Here is a 19,157-nt window from a genome sequence, read left to right as displayed (position 1 = left end):
GTTTTACTAACTTTTACGCGTTATTAAACTTTTTTTAGATGTCATACAGCGTGATCTTGGTTTGTAGTACATTATCTGTACACAGGAGGGCGCTCCATGAACATCAGCAGCTCAACAACACAGGAGTAAATTTCACATGAGACCACCTGCTCCTGACTGTTCAGACTGTCTCGGTGGGTGGGTTACTACTAAGCCGTCCTAGTTAGAAGCCGGAAAAAGCCGCTTCTCTGCAGCAACGTGGTTCCAAAAGTTTATGCTCCCTTTAACAGTTACTTTGCTTTCTTTGAACAGACTCATTTGGAAATATGTGTCCACTCTACATTGCTGAGGTTCCTTATATCTATCTAACAATGAGGACATTTCTGGTCCACATCCCTCTTCAGGTGACTCTACAGATGTGTCAGATTAAATTTTGCACTCGGACAATCCAAAAGTTTCATTTTGTTCTTTTGAAACTACAGTTGATGTGAACTCACTATGATGCTATGATGATCTTCAACTTGCCTGGTATTTTGGACTGTACAAAACTTAATCCACCTTTATAAAAAAAAAAAACAGTTGCATGAGAAGAAAAGCCCACAGGAAAATTCAGTTGAACTGTGTGTAACAAATGTCACATCAAAGGCAGAAAAGTTTTTGAAATGATTCGTCATTGTTTTATTTTTAAGTTTTGAAAACCTGCTTATTTCGTTTGTGGACTTATGAGGATTGCTGTAGGAAATTTGGAAACATATACTAATGAAAAATAAAAAATAAATAAATGAAGAAAAGAAAAAGAATGATTTACTCAGATAGAAAATGTTTCAAAGAATCATCAAGAACAGCCTTTATTTTTAGGAGAACTGATCTCATTCTGATTTGAAAGGGGAAAACCCCCTCTGCTTGTAATAAACAGGTGATTTATATCAGTGCTGGGAGAATTTCAGCAGAAAGAACAATAGGTGGCGCACTTTCCCTCTGAGTGGCAGCTCAGCTGGATCCAGCCTGGTGTGTATTGGTCTTTTGGATCTGGCATAGCTATTTTTATGAATGCCTTTAAATTTAGCCTTTCTGATGTTGTGTTTATGTATAAATAGCATTTTTTGTGTATTTGAGACATCAAGAGATTATGTGTGTGCGTGCTTTCTTGTCCATATTCATCCCACTTTACTGTGAAACCTTAAATGTATTGAAATATCTCCAGTAAACATCAAATTATTATTATTAAATTTGACTAAAAGTGTATGTGTGAGAATGGCCTAGTCAAAGTCCAGAGCTAAATCCAATTCAGAATCTGAAGCAAGGCTTGAAAATTGATGTTCGCAGTTTCTCTCTATCTAATGAGGTTGGAATTTTTTTTTATTTTTTTTTTTTTTTGCAAAAAGGAGTGGAAAACATGAAGCTCCAATAAATTACACAGATGACTGTAGCTGTGATTGGACAAAATGTGACATATTCAAAAGGTGGTGAATACAGCAGAGCATGTTGTGCTGTAGCAGCCAGCTGTGCACCACGCACTTCAAGCTGCACTCATCGATAGTTCACATATGCAATTAATCAGAGTAATTACTTCTTTCAAGCTTGACGGATTGCAGGGTCACGTGGCTGTGGTTTTATGCGTTACAATTAGCCGTGTGGTCATGTAGCCATGGGGGAGGGGTTGTGTTCATTAATAGTGAAGAATTACCTACAGACGTCGCTACAAACGCTACAAAAATGTGTGTAAATTTAGCAATTTATACAAAATAAGTGTATTTGAGGGAAATGTAACAGTAAATGAGTGTGGGTCTATCAGTAAAGAGCATGGTTGCATTATATTCTGCTTATCAGACAATCTAGCCACAGTCCATTATGCAAACAGAATTACAGACTCTGTTCTTGTGCTGATGCCCTCAGACAGACACAAGCAAGCGGCCACTAAAAGCAGCTTGGAGAGTGGATGTGAGACTTTCCATTTAAAATACAACCGTGCTGCACAGAATTACACAGAGTCTCTGTTCTGATCATTTTAAAAACAATGTGCTTTGGGTGTTTACGCACACTGTGCAACAAAAATAACCTCCACTATCCCCCAGCACACACACACACACACACACGCACACAACAAATACGCTGTTTTCCTTGAAAATCCACAGGGATGATTTTTGTATTTTCATCTGTTATCGCTGTAATGAATTGTGTGTGAATGTGTAGCGGTTTTTGTTGATTATAGCACTTTTTCCTAGGACATAAATCTTTTACTGTGTCACCATGACAACCAGGTCTTTTCTTCTCCCTTAAAAAGGCCCACAGAGTGCTTTGCATTAGCATTTATATCTACTGAACTTTGGCATGTTGTGTCAGACTGTAGCCACAAACTTGAATGTTGGTGGAACAGTTGGTGCCAAAACTGCCACCAGCAGATATCAACATCTGAGGAGGATTATTTTTTTGTCCATCTTCTTTGCAAAATAACTCATAAAGCTCATAAATCACACAAATCATGTTTGCTAGTATCCCAGTGAATTACAATTCATACAATATAATCAATAATATGATAATTGTTCATCCCTACTCTAAACATCAATTTTCAAGTCAGAGATTTTCATTTGTATTTAGGTCTGAACTTTGACTGGACCATTCTTACACATTAGCATCACTTTGATCTATGTCTAGAGCCGAGTTATGACCAGCATCACTGTCCCTTATGAAAAAATGCAACCCCACAGCATGATGCTGTTACCACCATGTTTTATCAAGGAGACAATGTGTTCCAGATAATGAATAACAATGGTTTTCCAACAAACATAGATTTGTTTTGTAGGCTAAAATGTTCAATTTGGGTCTCACCTGACCAGAGATCCTTCTTCCACATGTTTTCTGTGCCAGTACTATAACTTCTGTCAAAATGGATTCGTTTTGGCTTCATGTTTTTCTTTTTACCTGCTTCTATGTTGAACCAGTCAGTTAACAGATGTGTGTTTTAAGGAACAACAAACTAATCTCTTTCTTAGTTTTATCATGCAAGTTTTCAAAATTGGGTTAAAATACTTTGTAAGAATCCAAAACAATATGTTGTTCTAGATAACTGAGCCAACAGCTGGAATATTTACTAATAAAAGCCCCACAATAAGATTGTGTTAACAGCTGGTATGCGATTATTAACATGAAGATGAATGGCGCCATCTTTACTGCATTAATCATCGTTCTGGTGTATTCCTGGTAGTGTTTGCCTAAATCTGAGACCATATTGCAGTGATGCAGGAATAAAACTAGCCCGAGGAGGCACAGATTGCTGCTAGTTAGGTACAGTTGTAAAACAAGCCCCATCAAAGCTCATTTAAATGATGACACACTGTAATAAAAATTTTACTGGAAGGCTCGTTGAATCAGTAAGAGTAAAACAAACACACACACACAAAAAAAGATCCAGTGCTCTGTAGCCTGCCCCTTTGTTACACTTTGGCAGCTCACACTCTTTCGCTGACCTGAGATCAGAGGCCGGCGGTCCGCTGAGAGTTAGTGCAGTAGAAAAAGAAGAAAAGGGTGCTTGTCTGGTTTCATTAGCGATCCGAGCTGCTGCAGCAGAACCACTCAGCCGAGGCGGACTGGAGGAGAGCCCCGATAAGACCGCGGTGCATTCAGGTGCTGTCGGGGCACACAGGAAGGAGCTGAATGAGTTGCTGTTGACAGATTCAGCCTGTCATCACTTGCAGTTTCTAGAATGCACCAGATTAATAATCGAGTGATCTTGCTGATCTTGCTTTTCTAGGCTATTTTAAAGACTGTTTGCAGATATGCTGTGTAAAACAGTTTTTTTGTCTTCACAGGGAGATTTTTAATTCACTGCCCTTCATTTGAAGAATATGCGAGTTCCTCTGTCTGTTGCAATACATTGCAAAACATTTGTTGTAAGTTAACTTAAGAAATGCAGAGTTCTGATCCTTGTTCTATCTGCAGTCTTTGTGTGTTTTTGTTAAAAAGTGTGACTTTCCTATTCATAGTATCTTTAACAATAAATATTCATTTACAGTGTGCATAAAACGCCTTTAAAAGCAGTTTTGCTCATGTTAAAGAAACAGCTTTGTGATATGGGGTTCTGTTGAGGGGTTATGACTCGCCAATATTTGAGTTCATATTAAAAATATTTAGCATCTTTAATTAGATATTTTGCACACCTGCAAAGATAAATAGGATGATGACCAATGAACAGTTAGTGAGTAAATTAATGAATGAATAAATATACTTGATTAAATGATTGTTGCAGAAAAATATGGTTGGCTTTGGCTAGCTGCCCATGAGGGAATGCCCAGGGATTCCAGTGAACACATACATTTTTATGACATAAATACTTACCGTACTACATACCAAGTAGATTTTCTGTAGCTTATTCTGCAGTCATTTATACACCAGTTAAAAAACTAATAATTCAGGAACAAATAAGATCAGATGCAAGCTTGAAAGTAGCATGAAAAGGTGAATGGAAATAAGTAATGTTTGGGTCATTGACACATAAGCAGGGATGATATTATATTACTTTATTTATCTTTTGTACAATGTAATTACAATACAAATATGTTGGTTTAAATACAAAAACTTCTGTAAATAAAGATTAAAAATAAACTCCACTGGTTCGCTTTGTTACCATCACTAAGCTAAGGTTTTACAATCAAGTTGATGAGGTCATTTAGTTTGCTTTGACGGAGAACACAATTAGCCTACATTTATAATTTGGAGGGCGTGCAAACAAGAGTCAAGGGCAAAAAATGGTCTCTGAGTGGACTAAAAGCATCTACTTTATGGACCAATCAATCAACCAATCAGATTGGCTTAATAAAGAAAGGAAGGTAGAGAAAGCAGTTTGCTCAGATTGGAAGAAATATTGATTGAAACCAAATTGGCCGAAGCCTGGGAGGAGATAAAATGGTACAAATTAGGTCAGTCGCCTATAAATTTGGATGATGGAAAAAGTCAGGCGGTCAGCCGCAGGAAGAGAGACGTTAAGTTCATTAAAACAAGGAGCAGATAATGATAAAAGTGGCAGTCCGTATTCATGGAGTGAAGCAGGAGCATCTCTGGTCGGATCATAGCTAGTAGAAGAGAGAAACCACCTGCAGAAAGCCCTTTGATTATAAACATTTCTGCTTTTTATTTAATGCTGGATCTTCTCAGTGGGACCCAACCTTACCACACTCAAAGCGTTACCTACTTGGTTGAAGTTCGAACTGCATCACGAGTTGCACAGTTTGAAAAATTAAAAAGGAACATTTATGACATTGCAGTCAGACAGCTGACATTTTGTTTTAAACTGATCAGAGAGGTGGCTCCACAGTGTTTGAAGCTGCAGAGTGTAAAGACACCAGAGACGCTGCTTGTGGTTGTGGACGTAATGATGAGTATGTCTTAGCTCTGAACCAAACCTGCCTCTTGCTTTTACATCCTACTCAACCTGTTTTATCTGCGTTTCTTCCATCAGACTTCCTTTTCCTTACTCCCTAAAGGAGCGACTCTGTTTCCTCTCCCTCAGTTCCTCACATACAGCTCGTTCTCCATGGCAGCAACATGTGCAGTCGTCCCTGTTTATGCGTCAGCTGAAACTTTGTTTTACATTCACTCAACATGATTATTTCCCGAGTCCCAAGCTCTCTGTTCACCCTGAAATCTGTTCAACAATACCTTGCAAAAGTATTTAAACCCCTTTGAACTTTTCCACATTGCGTGCCATTCAAACCACAGACATCAGTGCATTTTATTGGGATTTTATGTGATATGCCAAACAAAGCAGTACATATTTTTTAAAGATAACAGCTAAGATCAAAGCCTATTTGTGGGCTAGAATGTCCTAGTCAAAGTCCAGATCTAAAGAGAAGGTTGAGAAGCACTCTTTTAAAGAGGTGGTATTCTGTATTTTTCCAGGCACATGGTGCCATTTTATAGCACATTCAAGTAATTCTGTTACAAAAATGACATGCCGGTCTGGAAAAAATGAAGAGCCCACTGCAGTGAACCCCATTGAAAACCTCCTGGTTATTCCACCAAATATTGATTTCTGAACTCCTCCTGAGTTAAAACATTATCGTTGCTGTTTCTAAATGAATATGAACTTGTTTTCATTGCATTATTAGAGGTCGGAAAGCACTGCATCTTTTCATTATTTTGAACATTTCTCATTTTTTTGCAAATAAATACTACATTTTTGCTTGGAATTTGGGAGACATTGTCAGTAGTTCATAGAATAAATGAACAATGTTCATTTTACTTAAACATATATTAATAAAGAGTAAACACAGAGAAACAGATTATTTTAAGAGGTTTCTTAATTTTTTTTCCCCCCCCAGAGCTGTAAATATAATAAAATAACTTTTAAAATAATTTAACTTCACAATTTGGTGCTTTGAAATTGGGCTCCTACTCTTTCACTTTCCTTTCAGGATGTCGTCTCAACAATGCTCCTCTATTCCACCGTAAACAGCTGTTCTTAGGAGAGTCGGACTGAGTAGTTTGTACAATGAGCTCAGCAGACAGAAAGTTCCACCAGGTAGTTGATAATCGCTGCCGCCACTAGTTTAGAGGAGCTGAGTGGGACGTTTAGGCATCTAGGCAACCAAGAATGGCTGCCACAGGAGATCCAAGGATTTCTTTAACATGCATGGAAGAATCAAAGCAACTCTCCAGCTGTGTTTCTGACTCGGAAGTAACATTATAACATGATATAAAGCTAAAAAAAAAGCAAAATTTTACATAATACTGCTCTTTTGTAATTTTTGATGATATTTTGAAGAAATTTCCTACTTGGAATCTGCACTACTTTGTTTCGGTCCATCACATGCAACATGGCAAAAAGGTTCATGGGGGTGGGAATACTTTTGCAGCGCACTGTGAGTGTAGCACTACCATGATACGCAAAGAGGTGCGTACACAATCATTATTGTACATGAGGAGCGTATACCCTGTGTCAGCAGACATATGAGGATTTGTGAAATCTGGAATGTAGTGCATTGTTTCTCCATAGTTGCACAGTGAGGAGGAGCATTTTTCTTTTTTTCCACTGAGTTGTTAAAGTTCCTTGGGTTCGTTTGGTGAAGACAGACTGCTTGTGTGCTCTACTGTATGTGCTGGTTATCCTGAAGTGTCTCATGCCCTTGTTGTTAGGTGATTATAAAAGTAACAAGCTACACATCCAAGTGACACCGTCTTGATTTATCAGGCCTCAGCAGCAGTGAGGTGGAAGAAGCATGCGGCTATATACACCAGTCTGACTCATCCCAGTATGCAGCTGTAGTGGAAGTTGTGGTTATTTGGTTCCTGCTATATGATCAGGATTCCCACAGTGCTTTCCTTTCTCTGCTGTCATAAATCAAACACGTTGGGATAAATAACATAAACATGCTTCTGAAACTCGGCTTCAACTTACGGGTTTCAAGGTACATAAAACATGTTAAACTCAGAATACAATAAATAAAGCAATTTTGGCCATAAATCTGTACTAGTGGTCAGTAAGTCGTTTGGACTCTTCCTTTCAGGCATCCAGACTTCTGCCCCACTCGGCTGAGATCAGCATCGGTGTGTTACTTGAATCTTCTACACCTTCGTCCACGATGTTGCCAGACACCATAAAACCGCCAGGATAAAAAAAAATATAACAAGCAAACGTCCAAAAATATCTTTTTGGGTTGGAATGCATCCAAGTTGAGTCCTCTTTAAAAAAAAAAAAAAGAAACCACCGAGCCGCGTCCTCCCCACAGTGCTTTCAGTAGGACGAACATGCAGTAAATCTAGGGACTTGCAGCAGGGAAAACAAAGCCAGAGTGGAGAAGCGATAGCAGGAAGGAGAGAATGTTGACGGTTGGACTGAATGGATTCAGTTTGTGAAGTTCAGACAGCTGGAAACCTGATTCTCTCAGACTGCAGCCCAGCCGACTGCTGAGTTTGTCTCTATCTCACATGGGATTATGAAGAAAGAAATTAAGATCGTAGTAGCACTGACTCCAAGGCTGCCATAGGCTGGATGCTAGGCCGTCTGAAAGGTCCTGTATACCAATTAAGCAAAAATTCCTGGAATAGGTTCCCGTCTTCCTCGGGCTTTAACCCCAGAGCAAGATCTACATCGTTAAGAGACAGAGTCCAACTCAGAGCTCAATCTCAAAGGTTTTTTGCAGACTGTTGGAGAATGGGTTGGCTGTGGCAGCCGGTGCCTTGTTCCCTGTCGGTTGCGTCGCTCCTTTTGTCTCCAGTGCCGCCCACTTGGCTTCAAAACGATCATCGTCTTGGGAGTCGCTAACCCCTGGAGCGGTTAGTTGGCTGCCCTCTGGAGGCCAGCTCTCTCCACTGCCACCACTGACCGAAGTCCCGTTCTGGAGGTTCATTGCGGCTGCACTGCTGTGGGGTGGGAGGCCGTTAATGGCTGACGACAGAGGTGGAGTGGAGGAAAACGTAGCTGTGTTAAACCCTGAGGGGTGTCCGGTTGTGCCGGCCGCTCCTGGATAGGAGTGGTGATGCCCGACAGTGCCCAAGGGCCCCACTTTGGACCCTCCAGCAGCTGAGCCCATAGTCGGACCTGTGCCTGATGAGCCTGTGGCGGTGCAAAAGGCATTGGCCACCATTTGTGACGGTGTGATGCCTACCACTGGCACGCTGGCGTTGGGGTAAGTCATGCTGCTAGCCAGACCAGGCATGTAGGTCTGCATGGGCATGAAGGCAGGTTGGACTGGCTGGTTGGCAAACATCCCAACAGGGGCTGGAGTGGCATCAAAAGCAAGGGGGAATGGTTGCATTGCACTTGGAAGGGAGCCAGGGGGCCCGGGCAGAGAGCCCTGCATCATGGGGGCTCCGGACATGCTCGGGCCCGTCATAGTTGGGATGGACATGGACGGGAGAGACATTGGGGGGCCTGACACTGGAGGACCTGGTATTAGAGGAACAGATGATATTGACATGGGTGGGAGAGGCATTTGGGTTTGACACGGAAGGGCAGAAGGGCCAGAGATAAGAGATTTGGGCAAAGTACCGAGGGGCAACGGGACAGTAGATACTGGGACAGAGGACAATGTCGCCTGTGTGGATATATGATGACTGGTTACGGAAGGGGGTCCAGGGATGGTGGGTATGATGGGCCCAGAGGGAGGCGTCTGCTGGGCTTTGACAGCCTTAGAGACCTCCTCCAGCCATCGCTCAGCCTCTGAGGGGGTGCGCTTGTGGCCGCTCTGCAGTGCAGCAGAAACCGGAGGAGGGGAGTGGAGAGAAGGTTCTGGCTGCACCCAGGATGAGGTGGCTGGAAACACACACAAAAAGAGCTTCAGACAGTGGGAACAATCCATCTACAGCTATCAATCTTCTGCATTCCTTCTTACCCTGGACAGGTGCAGGCGGAGGAGGCAAAATTGGGGGCACAGTGCAGGTCGGAGGGCAATTTGCAGACATAGATGGGTTGGAGAAGAGCTCGTCTGATGGCTTGGCGAAGGATGTGTTGATCTGGCAACACAGTGCATTTATACTACTGTCACCCTCACAAGGCAACCCCATGTCCATCTCTGGCACCGGCAGGAAAGGGATACATAGGAAGCAGAGAGAACAAAAGGAAAAACATGCAGATGAGACAAGAAGAAGCTTGAGAAATGAAACAAATACTTGGGTTAATGATTCATTTTGCATGTTCAGGGATTAATAATTGTTGGTTACTAATGTAAAAGATATCAAAAGCACAAGATTTTTAATTGTGTATTTTCAAAACTGATCAGCTACAAATAAAAGCTATGAGGATTTTCAAATGTATTTACACCACTTGAACATTTTTTCCCATTTTGTCACATGCCAACCACAAATTTTATTGAAATTTTGTGTGATAGACCAGCACATAGTGATGCATTATGATAAAGTGTGTGTGGATACGGCTTTCGGCACATTTAATCTTTTAAGACAATTGCATTCAGCCCACCTTAGTCAGTGCATGGTAGAAGCACTTTTTTGCTGCTGAAAATTCTAACCCCAGTTTAAAATAGTTCACAGCCTCCAACAAGTTTCATTTCAGAATTACTTAGAGGATGTAATTTGACGCATGCATTTGCATGAACTGTATATTATTTGTGCTTTCATTCCTCACCTACAGAATGTGTTTAAACAGTGAGAATTGTACAGCTGCAGGCCCTGGATTACAATGGAGAATACCAATGGGTATTGGCGTCATATCTACCTTTCAGGTTTTCTTTTTGCTTTGTTTTGCATAAACCAAGGATATGTAAGTCTTCATCCTGCAGAGTTCAGAGGCTCCTATAGACTTCACATGTATAGGTGTGGAGTAAAAGTGCATGTTTTTTTTGTTATACCCCTGGCAATAGGAGGTTTCTGACTGGCTAGTTTGGTTAGCTGACTGACTGTACAGATCAATACTTGATATGTTTGGAGCGTCACCAGGGAGCAAATAAGCAATGTAATTGCCTTCTACCATTTAAGTGAGTATGAATGTGTGTGGGAGCACTTTGAAGGTAATATACGTTCAGAGCCTCCACCACTGTATCCATACATACTGTGAGCCATGGACTAAAGGTTTCTACTGCTGACGAGGGTCTCTCTGTGTCAATCAATTAAACAAATTATCTATCACTGAGTGCATATTTGAAACCATAAATAAATGGATAAAACGAATGGAGATGTCAAATGTCATTAATTCAGGGCTAAACAAGATTAAACTGAAAAGCTGCAGGAATATGCCACAGTAACTTTATATTTTTACACCCTTTCATTTAAACCATTTTTTTAAAAGTCAGTTTCTTTATGTTCAGCAGGTCACATGTTACTGATGTCAAGGTTAGGAGGAGACTCTACAAGTGGGCTTGGTAGAGCATTATTGCCTCGATGTTTTTATGAAACTGAATCAGACACAAATCTTTTGATTCCAACCAGCACATAAAAAGCAGATAAATATGGAAACAAAAAGTTCAAAGTTCCTATTTCTGAGGTGCCTTGAATGCTGCATTTCACACAAACAAACAAATAAGCCTCCACTCCACCGACTCAATAAAGGACATATTTTATACAAAGTTACTCTTCAATTACACCAGAAAAGCTTACTTATGTATGTAATAATATAAACACTGAAATGTAACCTAACTGGACCAGCAACACAAATGTTAAAGAAATTTGTCATAAAAATTGTGAAATAAATCAACATAAAGTGAAACTTTATGTATGTAATCATATGAATATAATTAATCCTCAGTTAATTTAAGATGGAAAGATCTTAATTAGATTATTGGTAAAATGTAACTAGTAAACCTGTGAAATATAATTCACAGGTTTGTCCGTAGTTATATTATCTGCAAAACTGAATTCTTTGAGATGCAGAAAACTAGGAAGATCAAAATCCAATCAGTACATTTGTAAAATATTTTCACAAAATCCATCGGTTTTGTCAACCCGTCTAGATGAAATAACATTAAAATATTACTGAGCTGAAATGGATTCTCTGGCTTCGTCCCACAGTCCAAAAACATGGCTGTTCTTTTTGTCTCCATGTGTGTTTGTGCATGGTTGTTTGTCCTGTGTGTCTCTATGTTGCCCTATGATAGACTGGTGACCTGGCCAGGGTGTACCTCACTTCTCAACCAATGGAAGCTAAAGCTATAGACAACAGATGAGTATAATAATGTAATGATACAAGAAGCCTAAATCATGTAGCATTTTCTAAAAGCTTAACCTAAAGAAAATCAGTTTTGAAGTGACAAATCTTCTGTTTCCAAGGTCACTGAGAATAGAATGTCAGCGGGTGTCTACGTTTGTCAACATTTGCAAGCCAATCTACAAAAATGTCCCAACTCACCAGGGTTCTTGGCCTCAAAGTCTGTTTTGCGCTGCAGAGTGGACGGCAGGTCATTGAGGCGAAGCGACAGCTGTCTCTTAAAGGGAGAGTTCTTCTGACTGAGAGCTGGAAATCCCCTGAACGAGCCTTGGCGAACCAGCTGTTCGATGGGTGCGTGGCGGCGAGGGATGGCATGGGGCCCACCTGGTTCTGGACGCTCCATCTGGGACGCCGTCCCCTCGGGTGGAGAGGCCGAGCCAGGAGGGAGAGCTGGGACGGCAGAGGGCTGATCTGAAGGAAACAACAACCTGTGCTCAGTGATGTATGAGACTCAAACATGCATTCCTGCAATATTTTCCAAATAAATACATTTGACAGGATTTTGAAGTGACTTTGAATTTATGGTGAGTGGTGAGGACTTGGAGTGGTCTGCTACCTTTCTTTTTATCCTGCATCTTCTCATCTCGCTCACTGCTGCTGCCCTGCTGGCTGGAGGATGAATTGATGCGGAAGGAGCCCTCGCGCACAAAGGAGGTGCGACTGGCATCGAAAGAAGCCGTCACGCCACACTCCTTCTCTCTGCGCTGCTTTCTCTCCAGACAGGCAGCGAAGGCACAGCCGACTGCATGGCTCAGTCTCTCGCCCTGGTAGGAAACATTTGAAGAAAAAAAAAACAAACATTGTACTGTGTATTAAGTCAAACGTTGTTTTGGAAGCTTTGTGGTTCATTCAGTCAACTCTGCAAACCAAAGTCATTAACTCTACGTCTTTTTCAGGAGAAGCTGCTTCCTCCTGGCATCCCTTTGCAGATAAACTGTACATGTTAAGTTTTCTTATCAGTGTAATGTAATAAATTATGTCCTTTTAAGGGCTGCAGCACAGTGTGTGCTTTTGGAAATTTCTCTTAACATGAATTTGAGGTTAATTTCCTTAAGGCTCCTCCCAGATTAACGGGAAGAAACAGTTGCTTCTGTCAGGTCGTTGGTTAATCCTGCAGACCAGTGTTGCTCATTTAAACCTTGAGCTACAGCTTCACATATCCACATACATCCTTCAGAAAGAACATCAGCTGTTTCTTTTTCCAACTTACTCAAGATAAATATATATTTTAGGAGGAAAAAAGCCAACACATTATTTAAAAGTTGACAAAAAATATCTGATATTTAAAAATAGGACATCAAACTTGATTATTTATTTATTATTGATTGTACCCTGAGACATTGTAGGTGAAAACTAGTCTACAGGGCTAACTTTGCAATATTTTGAGGTGTACATTGTCGCTTTTGAAATGAATAAACAACAACAAACACGGGAACTGTTTCTGATTATTTAGTCTAATGAAGTATAAAACGTTTCTGTCTTGCTTCCAGAGCTTGACAGTTTGATTCGTCAGATAATACATAGCACTTATTTGTTTGTAATTAGCATAGATGTAAAGGACCGGGTTGCATTCCCATTTGTGTCTAATTAAGGTAATTGGGATTAGGTTGTAAATCCCTCATGTTGTCAAACATGAACATGAATTAACGACATTTCAAAGAAACCAGTTCTATAGCATTTTCTCCACAAAAATGCCGGGTGTCTGTCGCCTCAGCAGCTTCGCCGTGCAGAAAGAAAGGAGACAGAAGAGGTAGTTTATCTGAAGATGGATGGGTAGAGATATAAAACCAATATGTGATGGAATCAGAGACAGAGACAGATAACCACAAAGGCTTCTGGTTAATCCCGTCCCCTAATCCTGCAGGTCTGTGCTCTGTCCTTCTCTGTGCAGATTATTAATCCTCTCAAACAATTTAAAGCTCATAAAAAAAAACCCACAAAGAAACACAGCTTCTCAAGAGATTTGAATTACGTAAGTCAGCATTGGCTTCATGCACTTTAAAAACAATCGTACTTTTAGATGTCGGCGCTACGGATGAATTGGGCGACTTTTCATAGCAACATTAGAGAATCCATCCTAAAATTCGTCTAATTTGCCCTTTAATATGACTTGATCAAAATATTGGAAAATAAACAATACAGTAAAAGAATAACCAAAACGTCTTGGTAAATAAAATAGTCCTACATTTCTACCAGGGCTATTTTCTAGGCTAAATTTATACCCTAGTAATTTGTTTTTTAACCAGAACTGTATTCGTTAACACCGACTACAGATTCTCTAAAGTCCAGTTTGTGATTTATGAAAACTTTGATTTGTAAAATGAAAGCTGAATATACGTTTTCAAAAAGTGTTTCTACAAATCCAATCTTGTGAACGCAATGTTGGCACCTCATCACGTCAGCTCGACGCATCAATAAATCCTGAGTGTAACCATCAATTTTCAACAGTGGTTACAAATATGATGTAGACTGGAGCAGCAATCTAAAATCAGTAGAATTTATATTTAAAGAAAAGTAAAGCAGGTTGGAAGAATTGCAGGTGTTTGACGCTGAGCAGCCTCACCGAGTCCTTCAGAGCCATGAAGCAGTGGCACATCCACCGTCTGGTGGTTCCATCTCTGCAGATGTAGGAGAAGGCCTTGTCGTAGTTCCGGTCGGGAGCGCAGAAGGAAACCTTCTCGATGGTCTGGTCCACAATGAGGTCCTGACAGAGGAAGTCAGAGGAAGTCAGGAGAGAGAGGCGGCAGGAATCAAACGGGACGTTCCACAGTAAAAACCAGTCAGTAGGCACCGTTTCATTGGATTGTGTGAGGCCTGAAGAAGGAGAAAGAGAAAATCCTGGGCCAAACTTGCCCTCTGACTGATCCCGATTACTTGACCTACTGCTTTAGGTCAATGCTTAACTCCATGAAGCTTCATCCTCTCTCATTGCAGAATATTTGCAAACCCGCTGATGACAGAAAAGACCACTAACCACCAACTAATGACACTGACCCTCTTTGAATCTTTGGGTCGTCTCCACTGCTTGCCCTTCTTTCTCTGAAAGGGTTATTCAGCTGCTTTCAGTCTACAGTCACTATAGATGAAACTAAGAGGGGGGCCCCTGTCTTTCTCTGTGTACATTAAGAGGCCCCCAGCTCAGCGCTTTGACTCGCACTCAAACACAGAAAGAGAAAGAAAACAAGAGGCGAAGGGGAGAAGAAAGGGAGCAGGGTTCACACACTCATCCACACACTTCCTTCCTCTCTTTCAGAGTCGGCGAGAAAATAAGAAGGGTAGAGCACAAGGAGAGAGGGAGAGAGAGGGAAGGAAGACTGGAAAAGAGGAGAAAAGGAAGGAGGGATGTGGAGAGAAAGAAGTGGAAGAATAGGAGTCCATTCAATATGGGCCAATTAGTGAATCAAAGGGGATGCTGATACCAAGGTGAAAGGCTGGGGAAAGACCAGTGTTTATGTGGTAGCGTGTGTGTGTGTGTGTGTGTGTGTGTGTGTGTGTGTGTGTGTGTGTATGCGTGTGTGTGTGTGGGTGTGTGTGTGTGTGTGTGTGTGTGTGTGTGTGTGTGTGTGTGTGTGTCTGTCTTTCTTCCTCAGCACACATCCAAAACAATCTGATGATGTTTTTTGTAAGAATTCATATTAGAAGAAGGAAAAAACTGATGTCTGGTTAGGAACAGCACTGCAGCCCATGACTCAGACTGTGTCATCGAGAAACAACTTTGTGATTGAAACCCAACATGCTGCTGAACAAGCTGAAAAACATAACAATGTTTCTGTTTCTTTGTATTAACTCACTGGGAAGGTGCTGCAGAAGTGCTGCGTGTTGCACACATGCATAAACGAGCTTTTTAGATTTGTTTAGATGTAGGTTTTAAAAAAATAGTTCAGACTGAGAAAAGATGATGAAGAGATACTGAGAGCAGGGCGAGGAGGAGAGCATGAGTAGTGATTGTTACTGCATGGTTTTAATAGGACACATTAATTGGTAAGAATTTATCCGTCACTGAGTGAAGAATTACTGTCTGCTTCTATTTTCATTTGCACAAGAAGAGAATCTCCTCATATTTACACTGCTAAAAGCTTTGAGCTGAAAGACATCATAAATCTAATATCGATTGACAAACATTATTCATATTTATGCATCAACATCTTTTGGTAACACTTTATGTGACGGGGTGTGCATAAGACTGACATAACACCTGTCATGATGAGGAAGGGGTTTTCATGAATGTTTACGACTGTTGTCACGAAGTGACATTCTGTAAATATTGACACTTTTAATGCAAAGTGGACAATTTTAATGGACTTTTAATGGAAGTTTTAATGCATCCTTGAATTAAAAGTGTCATCTTTTTTACTGAAAAATGCAAGGTTGATACTTTTAATGCACTTTTAATGCAAATTTGCATTAAAGGTGTCATTATTTATTGAATGACACGGTAACAGAATAACAACTGTCGTAAACAGCTTTACAACTATGCAGTCCAAGTCGTCTATAGGTTCAGTCTACTCCAGTTTAATTCAGTTCACTACAGTTTAATTCAAACTAATTATAATCCAACCCAACTACCTTTAGGTTAGATATATTAGTATATTAGTAAATGTCAGATTCCCTGTTATTATGCAAGTTGACAGTTTCCATTAAATCAAGATAATCATAAACTCCATTTGGAAATGATTGTGCTCTAGTCGGCAGTAACTCTTACATACCGTTCCTTTAAATGGCTCAAGCAACTGAGGTGTTCAACATTAACATTATTCCAACACTTAGCCTGGACAGGAAGAGAGATATTATCAAAACAATGCAAAGTGTAAGAAGAAATATAGTCCCCATCTTTGAGGAAACAAGAGCTGAACTCCAGTGTCACAACATTTAATAGCCTCTGCAGACACACACCGAGAGCCAGATCAAGTTTAAAAGTGATATGCTATATGGCTGAAAAAGATAAAGGAGGAGGGACACGGGAGCAAAAAGGAGAAAAGTGTGATGAGGGAGAAGGGGAAGTGAGGCCAACGTGTGTGGTGTCCAAACAAAAATAGAAAAGCGAGGAAACAGAAGTGGCTTCAACAGGCTTTGTTTTTCCTTTCTCTGCTGCTCTTCATCCCGCTTAGCATTCAATAGAGCCGCAGCTATCTGTACTCACTGCTGGAGACCTGCCTCGCTACATAACACCCCCCACACGGGTGCTTGTGTGTCCGTGTGCTTCCTACCAGACATTTATGACACAAACTTTTACACAAACAATCGTTTGGGAAACTGATGGAGGATCCGATTTCAAGTTTTTATATATAAGAATCTGAAAAAAAAGGGGGGGGGTTGCAGTGGTACATAAAGACACTTAAGTCAATAATTTGACCTAGAGTATGCCCAAGTATGTCTCTACCAGCACTGCTAAAAAAAGAAATTTCAGTTCATCCTACTTTGCAAGACAGGTCAAACTGAGTCGTACTGCACTGCATTAGTGAACATCAATTTTCAAATTTTGCCATAGATTCTGGTCTAATCTCATTTTATGCCATTCCACTGTGGCTCTGGCTGGATTTAGGGTCATGGCTGTGCTTGAAGGTCAACCTTCACTCCAGTTTCATGTCTTCTGCAGCTTCTACAAGGTTTTCTGCAAGAATTAACTCCATCCGTCCATCTGACCTAATTCCCTGTCCCTGCTGAAGACACACATCAACTATGGGGAATGCACATTTAGGGTGATGTGCAGGGTTAATTTTCCACCAACATGTTTCATTTAGCATGAAGGACAATAACTTCACTTTTCATCTCATCTGGCATCTGAAGATGCAAAGAAAGAACGGGAGGAAACAAGAAGGATGGAACTAGCAGATTCAGGTCAGAGACGAAAGAAAGAAATGTCATCTTACCTTAGTTTTGTCATCAACCACCCTGAGTCCATCAGCTGAAACCCACAGTACTGCTTTTACCGTCTTTTTGCCACTCTGCAAGGGCAAAGAAGAGGCGAAAGAGAATTAATGAAAACTGAATTTGATGGAAGCTAATCTAAATGTTTCATACAGATACCAAATTATCACTACATCCTTAGGGTAGGTGAAGTGGTACAAATGTTTGAGCAGAGTAAAGACTGTTCCAGCTACTATTTTCCATAACCGGACATGCTTAAACAGCACAAATCATTGTATAAGAGCATGAAACATGCAAGCAAGAGATGGAGTGAGAGAAACTGTGCAAGTGAGGGATATGGTTATCTGGAGAACAGCATGGAGTCGGCTTTGAGACTCCGTTTCAACACAATCAGATTGATGCGAGCGAGGATGGGAAAGGAGAACATAGGCAAGCAATGAGAGAGCAGAAAATGGGAGGAGAGCTGAATGCAGAGGTGGAACGGAGAGTCAAAGGGAAAAGACGAATCCGAATGACTGAAAACAGAACATATGTGACTCCGTTTTCCACAATGTGCTCCTTTGAGTTCTTTGGTTACAGAGAAAAACCACGTATGGATTTTGAACAAAGTGACTCCTGTTGTACGCTGCCTTTCCACTATTGCTGTCTGACAGCGACCATTCTGTGTCACCGTTTTCACACGCTCCCTGTTTGAGTCCAGCCTCCCAGGAGGGGGGTAAACTCAGTGTGTGTCATTGTGTTTATGTGTGTGTGTGTGTGTGTGTGTGTGTGTGTGTGTGTGTGTGTGTTGTGTTACAGTTCACTTTCTGTTGTCTTTTCCAGCATCGGACTTTATAAAAGCAAACACAAATAAACGTGGACTCAGACCCACCGGGGAGAGTGAAAGCAGCATTGTAAAGTAAACAACAGTAAGGGAAAATACTGGGCCAGGTTACGTCTCCAAGCTTCATGTGTGGTGTGCGTCTGTATTCAGCAGCCCTGAGCCAATACTTTGTAAAACCAGCTTTCACTGCAATTACAGCTGCAAGCCTTTTTTTTTTTTTTTTTTTGCAAGTTTCAACAAATTTGCAAAATAGCTCGAGTTCAGTCAGATTGTGTGAACAGTATTTACGGAGAACTATTTTCAAATCTTACAATATATTCCTAATTGAATTTCCATCTGAACTTTGACCGTGCAATTTAATCACACAAACATGATTCGATGTCAACTATTTCATTGCAGTTCTGGCACCTTTACTTTTCTTTTCTGCCTTCCACTTCACAAATATGCCCTACTTTGTGTCGATCTGTCGCTAAAAATCCCAATAAAACCCATTGAAGTTTGCTGTTATAAGAAAATTTGTAAAAGATGACTGGGTGGGCATACTTTGGGAAGGCGTATGAGCAACGGCAAATTCCTCAGGGGTGAACATGCAACTTTGTCTGCACGACAAACTGGAGCTGCAGAATAAATGTGCCAGGATGTGTTTTAAGTGTGAGAGCGTACTTACAACTTTCAGCTTTTTCACAGCTTCCTCACAAACATGCATTCCTCTCGACTCCTCCACCTCGACGAGCCCCAGGTACTGCAGCACAGACAGACAGAAAATTAACATCGTGAGAGGACGTCTACTGTTCCTGAGGACATTTCATCACATGAAGGAGACGGGGTGACGGA

The 19,157-nt window shown here is 40.9% G+C and overlaps 1 protein-coding gene across 1 annotated transcript in view; it reads right to left on the bottom strand.

The window, feature by feature from the left end:
* Nucleotides 1–4,481: 4,481 nt before the first annotated feature.
* numbl (NUMB like endocytic adaptor protein) overlaps nucleotides 4,482–19,157 on the bottom strand; it is a 62,963-nt gene continuing 48,287 nt past the window's right edge. The window contains exons 3-9 of the mRNA XM_014980810.2: nucleotides 18,991–19,065; nucleotides 17,503–17,577; nucleotides 14,196–14,336; nucleotides 12,189–12,396; nucleotides 11,774–12,043; nucleotides 9,309–9,488; nucleotides 4,482–9,229 (exon numbers count right to left, since the gene is read on the bottom strand). Of these exons, the coding sequence (XP_014836296.2) occupies nucleotides 8,088–9,229; nucleotides 9,309–9,488; nucleotides 11,774–12,043; nucleotides 12,189–12,396; nucleotides 14,196–14,336; nucleotides 17,503–17,577; nucleotides 18,991–19,065 (2,091 nt within the window). The 3' untranslated portion in view covers nucleotides 4,482–8,087. The remainder of the gene's footprint in view (nucleotides 9,230–9,308; nucleotides 9,489–11,773; nucleotides 12,044–12,188; nucleotides 12,397–14,195; nucleotides 14,337–17,502; nucleotides 17,578–18,990; nucleotides 19,066–19,157) is intronic.

The sequence above is a fragment of the Poecilia mexicana genome, unplaced genomic scaffold, assembly GCF_051168715.1.
Source record: "Poecilia mexicana isolate PSO_F unplaced genomic scaffold, ASM5116871v1 scaffold_13, whole genome shotgun sequence".
Taxonomy (NCBI): Eukaryota; Metazoa; Chordata; class Actinopteri; order Cyprinodontiformes; family Poeciliidae; genus Poecilia; species Poecilia mexicana.
Note: the sequence above shows the minus strand (reverse complement) of the source record. Positions and strands in the feature narration are given on the sequence as shown.